General features: G+C 46.0%; 1 protein-coding gene across 1 annotated transcript; it reads left to right on the top strand.

The window, feature by feature from the left end:
• The first annotated feature begins 4,260 nt into the window (after positions 1–4,260).
• Positions 4,261–9,429, top strand: LOC128351146 (uncharacterized). The gene is made up of 7 exons (XM_053310351.1): positions 4,261–4,387; positions 4,833–4,856; positions 5,558–5,586; positions 6,777–7,170; positions 7,488–7,613; positions 7,907–8,137; positions 9,108–9,429. Exons 4-7 carry the CDS (start codon positions 6,798–6,800, stop codon positions 9,302–9,304), a joined length of 927 nt encoding a protein of 308 aa, XP_053166326.1. The 5' UTR covers positions 4,261–4,387; positions 4,833–4,856; positions 5,558–5,586; positions 6,777–6,797; the 3' UTR covers positions 9,305–9,429.
• The last annotated feature ends 3,716 nt before the right edge of the window (positions 9,430–13,145 follow it).

The following is a 13,145-nucleotide window of genomic DNA, read 5'->3' as shown; positions in this document are numbered from 1 at the left end:
GCTACAGGTGATTTTTTTTTAATTAATATATAAGTCACTGTACACATATTCAGATTGGCACTATGTACAGAGCATCAGGGCTTGTGAATACTGAGCTGAAGCTTATGAGCTAGGATTGTATTCATTTGCTCTTACTTTGCTTCTTGTGATAAGTGAGTTAAATATGATGTCTTAATAATATGGCTATTAATGGTGAGTTTGTCTTTGAATCAGTGTGAAATCCTTAGTATTAAGGCCCACTGGGAGTTTCTTGCTCTCTTTCTCTCATTTTAACTATCTTTCTGAAATACTAGAATATATTCCAAGCAGTGACGCAGTTTACTCTGCATATCCTTTAATTATTTCCAGAGTATCTGGGAAAAGTCAAATTCTCCATTTATTTTAAAAACTTATATAATAGTGATGCTACAGTGCATAGTAGAGAATTAGACAGGCACTTCTGTTTAGTTTTCCAAGTATAGCTCCACATAGTATTTGGGTATTTCATGAGCTCCAGCACACTGAAATTTGTAGTTTTCCAGCATTTTTTGGTCTGGCTATGTCCACTGCCGTATAGTTTTTGAAATTTTAAAAGATTAACAAGCTTGACTTGTATTTTTCAGCTGATATTATGGTAAAGTTATCTGAAAGATGGGTGTCAGATGTTTGGACAGGGGGCCCTTGTGCATCAGAAAAATATGTTCCAAAGGGCTGTGAAACCATCAGGGACATCTTTTGGGGACACACAGTGGGCTTCAGAGGGAAGGGGAAGTCAAAATGTTCATTTTGACTGTCATTGGACAGGCTCCCACGAGTGCAGTGGAGCAGCAGCAGTCTGGATGCTGACATGGATTCACATGTGCCTTGTCAGCATTGGTATCAACCAGTGTCTTTATGCCACCTTTATGCATTCTATATTTTGTAAACATTCCTATGGCAAAATACATGTGTTGCTACATTGTATTCATGACAGAACCATGCCATCTTCTCCATAACTGGCCATTGATAGCCCCTGATATAGTTTGATTGATTGGTCGCTCAATAGAAGATATTACAAAAACAGCATAAAATGCTAGTGTTGTTTCCTTTTAAGGAAATTGAAGTGTGCTCCTTGGACTGCCATGTAAGCATACTTGGAATCAGTGTCCTTGAAAGCATATTATGTGTACAAATAAACCCTATTCACAATTTACGTTCAATGCACAAACAATGGTACACTTCATATCTGTAGCCTGTGTTTGAGGGGCCTGTACCCAGGTCCAGCTTTTAAATGAATCCATGTACAAGCATTCACAGAAAAATGTGTACATGTGTAGCATCTGTAACATATGAACATAATCTAACATATGAACATAATCTAACATCTGAATAGGGCTATAGATATAAAGAAAATCAGAATTTATCTGATGGCATTTTCAGCTCAGTACAGAAAGGAGTGCTTACACATGCATTGTAGAATGTGGAGCTGGTTTTATCACCTTTTTGAGACAGCGGAAGCTACTTATGGATGTGGATTTTAAAACATCAGCACATGTGGTACAAGAAGTCCATATAGAGTTTTGTGACCCCTTCTTTGCATTTGTGCACCTTTTGGAAGTTTGGAACTCATGAAGCTATAAAACGAAGGGATTATTGAAAGAATAGTTGGGTGCTTTTAGATTTTATGTATTAGCCCATATGAAATATTAACATAATGGGTATGATTGGTTATTTTAATGTGTATGTATATGTGAATTTTGATGATTTTAAGGATTTATGTATTGATTTGAGTATATATGTGGGTAATTCTAAAACAGTATATATTAAATATTCAGCAACTTTCATCCTTTGGTATGTTTTGAGAAAAATCCTTACAATATTAGGTTGGAGTTGAGTGTGTCCCCTTAATGTCTTTTTACAGATTTATTTAATATTGCATACAGCAAAGGTTTTGTGTGGGTGGGTTCTTGTGGTGCAATATAGAGTTTCTATTGGACTCACCTAGGTCCTTCTTCTTTTTGTTGCCATTCTTTCACCTGAAACATGTCCTTTATTTTTATTTATTTATTGTGGGGGGGACTCTTTAAAAAGTTGAAAAACTTCTGTGGAGAGGGGTGGGAAAGTTGGCCTCATGACTGTAAACTATGAGAGCAGGTCCACCCTTCCCCATGCCAAGGATGCACCTAGGCAATTGGGGTGCCTCCAGCAGCCACCCTGCGCCCGCCACGCCATGCCTCTGCTTTTTGTTTTTGCATAATTCAAGCCACCATGGCATGTGTGTGGCTGAGGGGTGGGCCGGGGGGTGAGCTGAGCAGGACTAGCCTTCCACCCCCCGGTGGTGGTGACCGGAGTGACCAATCGGCCTGTCCATTCAGCCCAGAGGCTCTTGTTTACTGCGAGGTGCTACAGCGCACCGGTGCAGTTAAAATAGATTACCACAAGCCCATGATGCCACGCGCTGGAGCGCCTCACAGTTATCAAGAGCCACTGGGCTGAATAGACAAGCCCAGCGGTCACTTCGGACAGCACCAGGGGAGCAGGTAGGCAAGTCTTGCTAAGCTCACTTCCCAGCTGCCACTCCTCGCTTAAATTATACAAAACAAAAGCACCGGACATACGGTGTGGCGAGGCAGGCACAGGTGGTTGCAGGAGCGCCCCCCCCCCGACCATTTGGAGTCTGCCCCTGGAGGCCATGAACCAGGGCCCCAATGTCCGGGGGTAAGAGCGCCTCTGCCCCCCCCCCCCAACCAGTCAATCCTCAAGGAAAAACATTCTGAGCAAAAAACACTCTGAGCAAAGTGACTTTCAACAGCAACTGAGTGCTTCCGTATTTCTATGTGACACCTTTTTGCTTCCTGATAAAAATAATATACTGGAGAGTAATTGCAGTGCTGTTGGTGGCAGCAGCAGCCAGAGGGGCAGGAAGTGAGGGGTACATACCAGCTGACAGAATGTCAACAAAACATTAAGCAAAAGCGCTTCCAACAACAACATATGGTTTAACTATAGTGGCAGAAATAATAGCTGTAAGGAGGCAATCACTAGAATGCCTAAAAATGTAAGAGTAGCATCTTTAGTGGGATTCATCCATCCCCTGTGGGGCCATGAGCTACCATGGTGGGTCTTTTGAGAGGACAGAGAGGAGGTCCCTTTGTCCAATGTTCATTTTAATGTGCAGTACATCAAACTATATGCAGCAGAAACTAAGATTTTGTACAGTTGGGCCTATTGAGTTTAATAAGGTTGTGGGTTGTTTCCTAAGAAGAAACAGAGGGGGTGGGGATAATTGTTTGCTTTCCATTGTCATAATAACCTTATACTAAAAGTACATTACAGCCTTTTGTTGCGCCCTCTCATTCTTTGTGGGCCATCTTCATTTTTTGTGCTTCCCCTCTTTCTTTGTCCTTCTTATTTCCCCTCCCTCCCTCTCGGTCACTTTTGATTCATTCGCCTTTTTCCTTCTGTAAGCAAATTCTGAAGGAAGGCGATGCTTGTGGGTAGGGGTGGGCTGCAGCCGCTGCTTGTGCAGTTGGACACAAAGTTTATAATAAACCTGCATGCTTCCTCTGTAACATGTAAGAATGCAAAGGCAACAGCTGCACCCACTGCATGTCCCCAGCATCTGGGATTCTGCCTGTGCACCTGGAGGTTCTCTATAGCCATCATGACTAATAGCCACAGGAGGATCTCTCCTCCTCCGTGAATGTTTCTAACCCCTTTTCAAGCCCATCTAAGCCAGTGGTCATCACCGCATCTAGAGGTGGTGGGTTCCACAAGTTAATTGGCTTTCTTTTTGTGTATTCTGAACAGAGACGGGCCTCAGTGCTGAATGTGATTTAGAGGAATTTCCTAGCTAAAGGACTTCAGCAAGTGATTAGGTGGAAATCTAATCGAAGTGATTAGGTGGAAAATTAGCTGGGGACATGCAATGTATGTGGCTGTTGCCTTTGCCCTCTTACATGTTACAGAGGACTCATGCAAGGCTTATTATAAACTTTGTGTCCAACTGTACAAGCAGCAGCTGCAGCCCACCCCTATCCACAAGCATCCCCTTCCTTCAGAATTTGATAACAGAAGGGGAAAGTCAAATGATTAGAAAGTGACATGTGGGGAGCAGGGAGGGCAGGACTGGGATGACTCGCCCCTGGTGCTCTGACACTTTGAGCTGCACCCCCAAGACAGTGTCTGGATTCAAACCAGAGCCAGCATGACCAGTAACAGTAACTTGTGACTTCACAGTCAGCCACAGAATTCTGTCATCATGGTTCCCCTTGGAAACCTGCGAAGATTCTGCAGCAGGCTCACTTGGCAGCGTTTTAGATTAGCTGAAGCATCTTCGATAAATTGGCTGTCTTTGGCTGTCAGTTTATTAGCAGCTTATCAGCTTAGTTGTCAAGATAGGTGGCTGTTGGTCATGTGTGGCCTGCAGGTAAGTCTCTGGCATGGTGGGTGAAGCCAAATCTAATGGCAGTGTGGACTTGGTTTTTAAAGATGCCCTTCCATTGTTTTAGCCTGTCTGGGCAGAGAACTGAAGCCCAGCCTGCTGTGTTCACACGTGTTTGTGCTCCCTGTGGGAACTTCAGTGGTCACAAGTTCACCACCACTATTCACACCACACAGCTTCTCCCTGAAATGCAGGCGGCCCTCAAAGGTCACCTGCTTGGCTGATTTCCACTGTGTTTCTTAAGCTTGGAGGTCCTAGACCGGTGAAGCTGTATCACTCAGGAGCTACTGGCTGGCTCCTGTGGGCCCACTTGGGGGGTTGTGGGGAAATCCTGCCCACCAGTTGAAGCTGACTTCAAAAGCTGCCCCCCAGCACCCCCATGTTATTTCCAAGAACATGCCTAACCTTTTCTTCTTTCATGTTCCCATAGGTCTCACCCAGAGGCAGAACCAAAGTGAGTTGCTCTCTTCTCTACCCTTGACTCCTCTTAATGCTTTTGGCTCTGGTGTGGCCAGCTGAAGGGATGGTGGTGGGGAGTGATGGGGGTGTGTGTTCAGATATAGCCCAAACCCAGCTGTGGCATATATTGCCTCATCAAGGTGAGCCCATCTCCTTTCCATGTTCAGAATGCCAGTAATTGGCTGCTGAATCAAATGCCAATTTCGTCAACTGTCCGCTTGATACCTTTGGCAGGCTGCCTCCCTCCTATTTAAAACACAAAACAGCATGTATGTGTCCCTTTGCGGGGGGGACTTTTTAAAAAGTGGGGAAACTACACTGGAGAGGGGTGGGAAAGCTGGCCTCATGACTGTGAACTACAAGAGCTGGCCCACCCCCTGCCCCGCCACAACCAGTAAATCCTCAATGAAAAATACTCTGAGCAAAATGCAGTGAGTGACATTCAACGGCAATTACATTCACTGCTCCCAACTATGGAATCATCCAAAATTAGCAGGGCCAGCTAGAAGGATTAGGGGAGAGGACATACTTGGCTGCATGTGAATTAAAATTATAGGGAGGGCACATACTAGTAATACCCCTAGTAATACTAGTAATACCCCTAGTTATACTAGTAATACCCCTAGTATTACTGGGGGAGGAGACCCTCTCTTTCCTGTGATTTGCTACTAAGAATATTTCTCCTTATCTCTGCAGGGATGAAGATGAAGAGGGGGCACTGACAGGTAAGTGGATGATGAGAGTGCCTGCTTCTCCTCAGGGCTCCCCAGCCCCCCAGGGAAAGCCTCCTTGGAGAACTGTTTCTCTTAGACAATGGAGAGAGATGGGCAGACATCCATCCGATGGATGGATAGCAGGAGGGCATGTTCAGCCACCGCTATCCTTTGCTGTTGATGAAGCCGAAAGTGTTAGAGGAGACTGGGGGGGGGGGTGCTCTGTGAGTCACATCTAGGTATCCTCCATTCGAGGAGGAGATGGGGAAAGGGCTGTGGCAGCAGGCAGGTAGGTTTGGTCATTCTCCTTTAGAGGTTGTGCACTTTTGAAAAAGTCCTGCGAGAACCCTTTGCCCACACCCAGCCCCAAGACATCCTCTGGGTCTTTTTCTCCCTGCCTTCAAGAAGAGGAAGCTAATTATTTCCAAAGTATCTCATTTTTTGACAATTACATGGGTCAAGATGGAATTGGAGGATCACCTGAAAACAAGGGCAACATTTCCTGGCCAATGTGCTCTGAGCTTGGTCCAAAGAGACACTTTCTTTCTCCGACCACAGTTTTCTACCTCTAGGAGCCAGGCCCGCATTTCTGAGATCACAGCTACCGGTATGCTTCCTGTTTATGGCATCCAGGCAGATTTTCAAGACCGCCCACCCCACTAGGCCAAGAAGCTGTAACTGGGGGTTGGTTCGTGAACCAGAGATAGTCCATGTCAACCATCAGCTCCCATTCTGCTCAAAGGAGAAGCTTCTTTCCTCACACAGAAGGGAGAGCCCATAGCCCAGTAGTGGAACAATTGCTTTGCATGCAAAAGGTCTCCTGTTGAGACTTCATCATCTTCTGTTAAAGGATCTTAGCTAGCTAGGAAAAGGCCTCTGCCCAAGAGTGGCTACCAGCCACAGTAGTGCAAAGAGAGCCAAGAGTATGACTTGGTAGAAGGCAGCTGCACTTGTATGTACAGCAGACAGAGCCTGGCCATTGCACTCCCTTCTGAAGTGTACTTGGTGAGGGCTGTCTTGCCAGTCAGTGCTATGCAATGTGCTCCTCTTCATTCCTTGCTTGTTTCCTTGGGTGGCCCACCTCACCCACAATCCCAGGCTACTTCCCAGCTGGCTAACCTAGGCAGAAAAGGGAGGGCATTTCTATCAGGCCTACAAGCCATGATCATTTCCTGATTCCTGCTTTATTTCCTCTCTTTCAGGTCATTCCAGAAACCCAACCCATGTTGCACCATTTTCTGGGGGACTCCCCAATGTTTTGGGGGACACTCTGGGGGAAAGAGCTCATTGAGGAACCCTCCATGCCAGAACCCCTTCCAGCACCTCGCATCACCAACAACATCCTGGGCGAAGTGCTCATTGAGGACCCCTCCGTGCCAGAACCTCTTCCAGCACCTGGCATGAACAATGACATCCTGGAGGAAGAGCTCACTGAGGAACCCTCCATGCCGGAACCTCTTCCAGCACCTCGCATCACCAACGACATCCTGGAGGAAGAGCTCATTGAGGAAACCTCAATGCCAGAACCCCTTCCAACACCTTGCATCACCAATGACCTACTGGGGAAAATGCTCAATGAGGATACCTCAGTGCCAGGTCCTTCCATCCTCACAGACACTCCAAAGGAAGCAGCTTCTGTGTCAGAGCCCTTACTAGAGCCTTCCATTGCTGATAATTATCTTTAGCAAGAAGTAGAACTCCTCCAAGGGTTACAGCATGACTATGTCCAGCAGAATAAGTATTGCGACACCTCAGAAACCTTTTGCATATACACCCAGCACAAAGATCAGCTGCAGTTTGATACCCAGCCCAGAAGATGGACTAAGCCCTAACACTGCCCTTTTTGCAAGTCACCAGCACTCAGCCTGGTCAGCACATACAACATTTGTTCCTTTTTGTTCTCTTTGTTGCAGAACTGAGGGTTCGCCGCATTTTCCAACAGTTCCCTCGTTCTCTCAGGGCCATCAACCTGCGAATTGGACACACGCGGACAAGGCTCATCCGCAGTGAAGTTCGGCTGCAGTGGTGGGAAAGGGAAGGTATGTTCACAGCATGCCCCTGAAATTGCTGCTGGGCTAAGAACGGCTCTTTTGTTTATTTCATGTTGAAATGCTTGATTTGAGTCTGCATCTAAGGTTTCAGGGGGGAGGCCTGTGAGTGGGTTGTCAGTGCTTGCTGAAGTGTTCCTTCGTTTTCTGTCTTTCATGTGTCCAAGCTCCAGTGCCTGTAATCCAAGCAGCTTCTCAGAGTGAGCAGTGAGGGCAAGTGATGGTGGGTGTGGTAGGATGTCAGCCTTTGCAGCTGACCTCCTGCTTCTTCTTCTCTCTTGCAGATGTTCCTGCAGACCCTGCTGCACTTCTCCAGCCCTCTGGGTCTGATTCATCATTGTCCTCTGCCTCCCTGGAGGTTGCCTCCATCCCACCCTCTACTTCCACCTCTTCCCTCCTCCTGCATCCCTCTCCACCTCCTCCTCCTTCCCCACCTCCTCTGGAGCTGGACCTCAGCAATGTGAAAGAAACTCTGCAGAGTTTGGTAGAGATGCAGGTCCATCAGCTGTGTGACCGTAAGTCTCACAGAGGCAGCACTCCATAACCTCTACCTTTTCCATCCTCATTGTGATTTTACAATCTAAAAAACTTATAGTCTAAAAACAGAGGCAGGGATACAATAGAGGAAGGAGAGGGAAGCTGAGGTGGGGGCAAGTGGGGGAAAGATGTGTATGTATTTCAGCTGCACCTTCTTAGGACCAGGGAGACCCAGGTTTGAATTCTCATCCAGTCATTAAACTCTCTGGGTGACTTTGGGCCAGTCACTTGTCCCACAGCCTAACTTATCTCTTAGGGTTATTGTGAGGGGAAAATAACCATGTATAAATCTCCCTGAGCTGCTTGAGGAAGAGCAGAATATGAATGCTAAAAGGAAAACAAATATCAGCCCTTTTGAGTTTAACCTGAGATGAAACAGGAAACCAAGGAGGATGATATACAATTGTGCATATTGCAAATCCTCCTAATAGTGTCATCAATGTACATGGGCAAAAGTTTCCTGCCACCAGGAGCATACAGTCTAAAGTTTGGCTTTGGAGAGAGAAGTGAGGAAGAGGAGGAATGGGAGAGGAAAGCATAAGGGGCATTCAATTCAAGCCGATGGAGCTGCCTCTACTGAGACATTACGCCAAAGGCTGCGCAGTAGAGGTAGGTTTTCAGGTATTATTGGAGGGATAGGAGAGAGACCAGGGGCCACATCTGAGTGGCTGTTCCAGACCCAAGGGTCAGCGAGAGGGAAGAGAAAGAGTTGTTTTAGAGAGCAGGAGACCTTCAGGTGGCTCCTGAAGACAGAGAAGCTGGAAGAGCAAAAATCAACCTGATGAGGTGCAAGTTCACTGGGGTGGGGGGTGGGTACATAGCCATGGAGGGTTTTAAAGACAGAGAGGAGGAGTCTGTGCTGGGCATGGAAGGGGACTAGAAGTCCGTGCAGGGACTGACATGGTGGAGGACAGGCCCCTTCACCCTGTTTGTTTTCTCTCCTTCAAGGCCAAAGAGACCTCTGCAGCTGCCAGGAATGCTTACAAAGCTTCAAGGCACTGAGGGGACAATTGAGGCGGCTAAGGAGCAGACTGGCCAGGGTGGAAGCCACGATGGGGTTCGTGGTTCCTCCAAGGGAGCTGGACGTTGCTGAGGAAGAAGGGGAAGGCAAATTAAAAGAGACAACTGTGCTACTATTTACATAAGAAGCAATAAAATGCTGTGTATATATTTTTTAAAAATTAAATATTTGTTTTAATAGGATGTAGAGATAGAACAGCAATAAAACTTGCATATTTATTGTTTTAAAAAATAAAATGTTTTATTTTAAAGAAAATACATTTGTCTTGCTTTGAATATTATTTGGGTAGAGTTGGGTAAAAAGGTCTTTGGGTCAAACTCAGCTACAGAAAAGACTCTCTTGGCCAGTCCACTCAGGGCCAAGAAATGTTTGAGAGGTTCAAGATGTAGCTCAAGATAGACAGTTCCTTGCCAGGAGGCTCATACAGAGCTTGTCTGCCCCAACATGTATGGCTAGGAGGCTGGATTTTGGCCCTGAAGAGAGATCTGCCCCGTGTGGAAGAGGATGGAATGGTGATGCGGAAGAGGAAGCTTGATTTAGGGCAGGGCTGCACAACTCCAGCCCTCCAGCTGCTGTTTGGCTACACTTCCCATCAACCCTGACTATTGGCTACTGTGACTACTGGGGACTATGGGAGCTGTAATCAAACAACAGCTGGAAGGCCCAAGTTCGAGGCCAAATAAGAGGGCTCCAGCCCTCTTATTTTCCACCAAGAGCCAAAGCAGCAGCTGGAGGCTTAGATCCAGGCGGAGTCAAACTGAGTGACTGATTTGGCCCTGGGGGAACAGCTAGGAGGTGGCACCTCCATTTCCTTTGCAGGAAGAAAAGCCGTTGGGGTGGCTCTCTGTAGAGCATGACAGGAAAGAACCAAAAAAGGCAGCCTCCATATCAGGCCACCTCCCAGGACCTTCCAGCCTTGCTTGTACTCTGGCAGAAGAACCCAAGGAGACCAGCTTTATATCATGAGAGCTCTGTATCAGACCTCCACCCAGGGCAATCCATCCCTGCTGATACTTCAGGGAAAGAGAATGAAGAGGCCCCCTACATAGCAGGCCTCCTCCCAAATGCAGGATCAGCAATGAGATTAGACCTTTAGCTTCCAGGCTGTTTTTCTGCCGGAGAAGAGAGGAGAAAGAAAGCCTGAAAGACAGCACTTGTCACTGCAGATGTTAGATTTGATATGATAATGAAATAAGACAGCAATGCAGGGACCACTGCATTAGCTACACAACTCAGTGGTCGAATGCCTGTCCTTGACCAAATATGTTTGCTCTTGAGGCTCATTGTGCATGCACTGAGAAGAATCATTAGAATCAACAGAAGATGCCTTCTTAATGGGATACATTGTCAAAGTAAGCACTAGTGTGGTGAATGCACATATACCCCATCATGAGCCAACAGTCATCATAAGACAAAGGCTGGCAGGAATCATTCACTGGTTTATAGACATAGACACACACACACACCATCACCACCACCACCACCACCTTCTTCTTCCCCTATTTTGCTAGTGGCTATTTGGGCAGGTGATCCTCTAGTCTAGGACAAAGTCATGTTTTTTTAAAAAGCATGATATGACAGAGAAAATGACACTTGGAATCCTCACATAACTCCTGACTGTTGTTCTAAGTCTTTTACAGAGATGGCTCCTGTTTTCAGGTTTTGATCAACAACCATGCCTAGATGGTACAGTGTTCCTTTTAACAGGAATTTCCAGATATTGTTGACTACAAGTCCCATCATTCCTGTTTGGACAAGGGTGCAATTTCAGTGCTTGCCCTAGGCACTATTTTCCCTAGATACGCCTCTGAGGAGTGGCTGTTCTCATCTAAGGCAGGAAGAGTCTCCTCTCTTTGGAGAGGAGAACTGGTCTTGTGGTAGCAAGCATGACTTGTCCCCATAGCTAAGCAGGGTCTGCCCTGGTTGCATATGAATGGGAGACTTGATGTGTGAGCACTGTAAGATATTCCCCTCAGGGGATGAAGCTGCTCTGGGAAGAGCAGAAGGTTTCAAGTTCCCTCTCTGGCTTCTCCAAGACTGGGCTGAGAGAGATTCCTGCCTGCAACCCTGGAGAAGCCACTGGCAGTCTGCGAAGACAATACTGAGCTAGATAGACCAATGGTCTGACTCAGTATATGGCAGTTTCCTATGTTCCTATGAGTCACTCTGGCTGCAATGTGAATACAGCGCAGGCCAATTTCAGTTCCAAATGGGGCTGCATGACCCCGTTCGGGACCAAAATAATGCGCCCCCCCCATGTTTGACATCAGATGTGTGGGACGTGTCTGGGGCTGCACTCATGGCCCCTGATTGGTGGTGGTCCGGGTTCTTTGAACCCGTTCGCCCTATGGTGGCTCCGCCCCTGATTTTAAACATAGCCATAGTAATAACATAACTGTACATTGGCTCTAACCATTAGCAAGCAGAGTGTGACAAATTCATATTGCAGAAAAACAGAATTTTGCCACTCTGTGTGTGATAGATTAATTCACATCTATTAGCAGACATTTGGTATAGAATTCGTTAGATCGACCTGGCAGATTATGTAAAAGAGGGTCAATTAAACCTTCACCTAAGGTCTATATAAAAGACACACTGCAGGAGCACATGTGCAACTGATTCAATCTCATCAGAGTTACAGGGGTAATAGCTCTGCTCAGTTGGAATTCTATTGTAGCTATCAACCAAGAATTCTGAAGGGAGGGCATTCATATGGGCCCTCGAATAGGCCCATTATGTTTGAGGGAAGTGATGAGAAACAGATAATCTGCTGGGCAAGTTCTCATCCCACCATTGAGCAGGAGGAATGACCTAGATGTCCTTGACAGGTCTTTCTGAAACTCAATATCCCCAATCCTTCGTTTAATAAGTTGTTTGGCCCTGTCCAAACCCACATAGAGGTCTGCCTTGGGTGAAAGACCAAAGGTACAGTTTCCTGAGAAAGTTCTCCCCCAAGCCTGAGCAGTGCCTATCCAACAGTAACAAAGGAAGGAGACCAGAAGGCAATATGTGGATTCTTGACCAGTTTATTAGTATTAGATACTAGGCTCTGGCTTCTATCCAGATAATGCTCGATTTCAATCTCAAAGTTGCATTAGAAATACATTTAGGAGTCAGATATAATGTTCTTAAGAACCTGGCTTGGACCCGGAGGGAATAGTTAGCATAGGACTTTCAGCTGTGCCCCATATAACATTTGAGCCATCAACTTTGCCTTAAATAAGTTGATGGCAGCCAGAATGAACATCCCTCTTTGTCGCCTGTGGAAGCGGATAATTTCTGATGCACTTCTCTGTGCCTGAGCAGCAGCATAACTGATTTTGGCAGTCTTCTTCCCAGATTCCTGAAATTCAACCCCCAAATACTTAAAACATTTAACCTGCTCTATGTCATGACTGTCAATCCTCCATTTTTCTCTCTCTCTCCTGTTGGAGAAGGCCAACATTTTGGTTTTCTGATAATTAATATCCAATTGCTCTTACTTGCAATAGAGGGCTAAGGCCTTAAGAGCTCTTCTCATCCCCATGTGTGACTGGGACAAAAAGACTGCATCATCCACATATAAAAGTACAGGAAGTTGTCTATCTGCCAACTTTGGGGTGTGTATATCTAAAGCCCTACAGACACTTGATTAAAACATAGCATCTTCCCTAGTGGCTGTTTGCCCTTGTGGCTTTTTCGCCTACTTTCCAGTAGGCTTATGAGATCACCTGACATTCCATGTGTGCCCCTGTGTGTGCCCCTGCCCCAACTTTGCAATGCCTGGACCAATATTAACCAAATCAGGTACAATTGTAGGGACACCTCAACAGTGTAGTTTGTGATGATGTAATCCACTTTAATTCAAGATGGTGGACAAAAACATTTGAAGTGCTAGTGGGCTAACATTAATTATTATTTTATTTATTTAGTACATTTATATACTGCACAATAAAAAAACATCCATGGGCAGTTCACAATATAAA

Source organism: Hemicordylus capensis, chromosome 3 (assembly GCF_027244095.1).
Source record: "Hemicordylus capensis ecotype Gifberg chromosome 3, rHemCap1.1.pri, whole genome shotgun sequence".
NCBI lineage: Eukaryota > Metazoa > Chordata > Lepidosauria > Squamata > Cordylidae > Hemicordylus > Hemicordylus capensis.
Note: the sequence above shows the minus strand (reverse complement) of the source record. Positions and strands in the feature narration are given on the sequence as shown.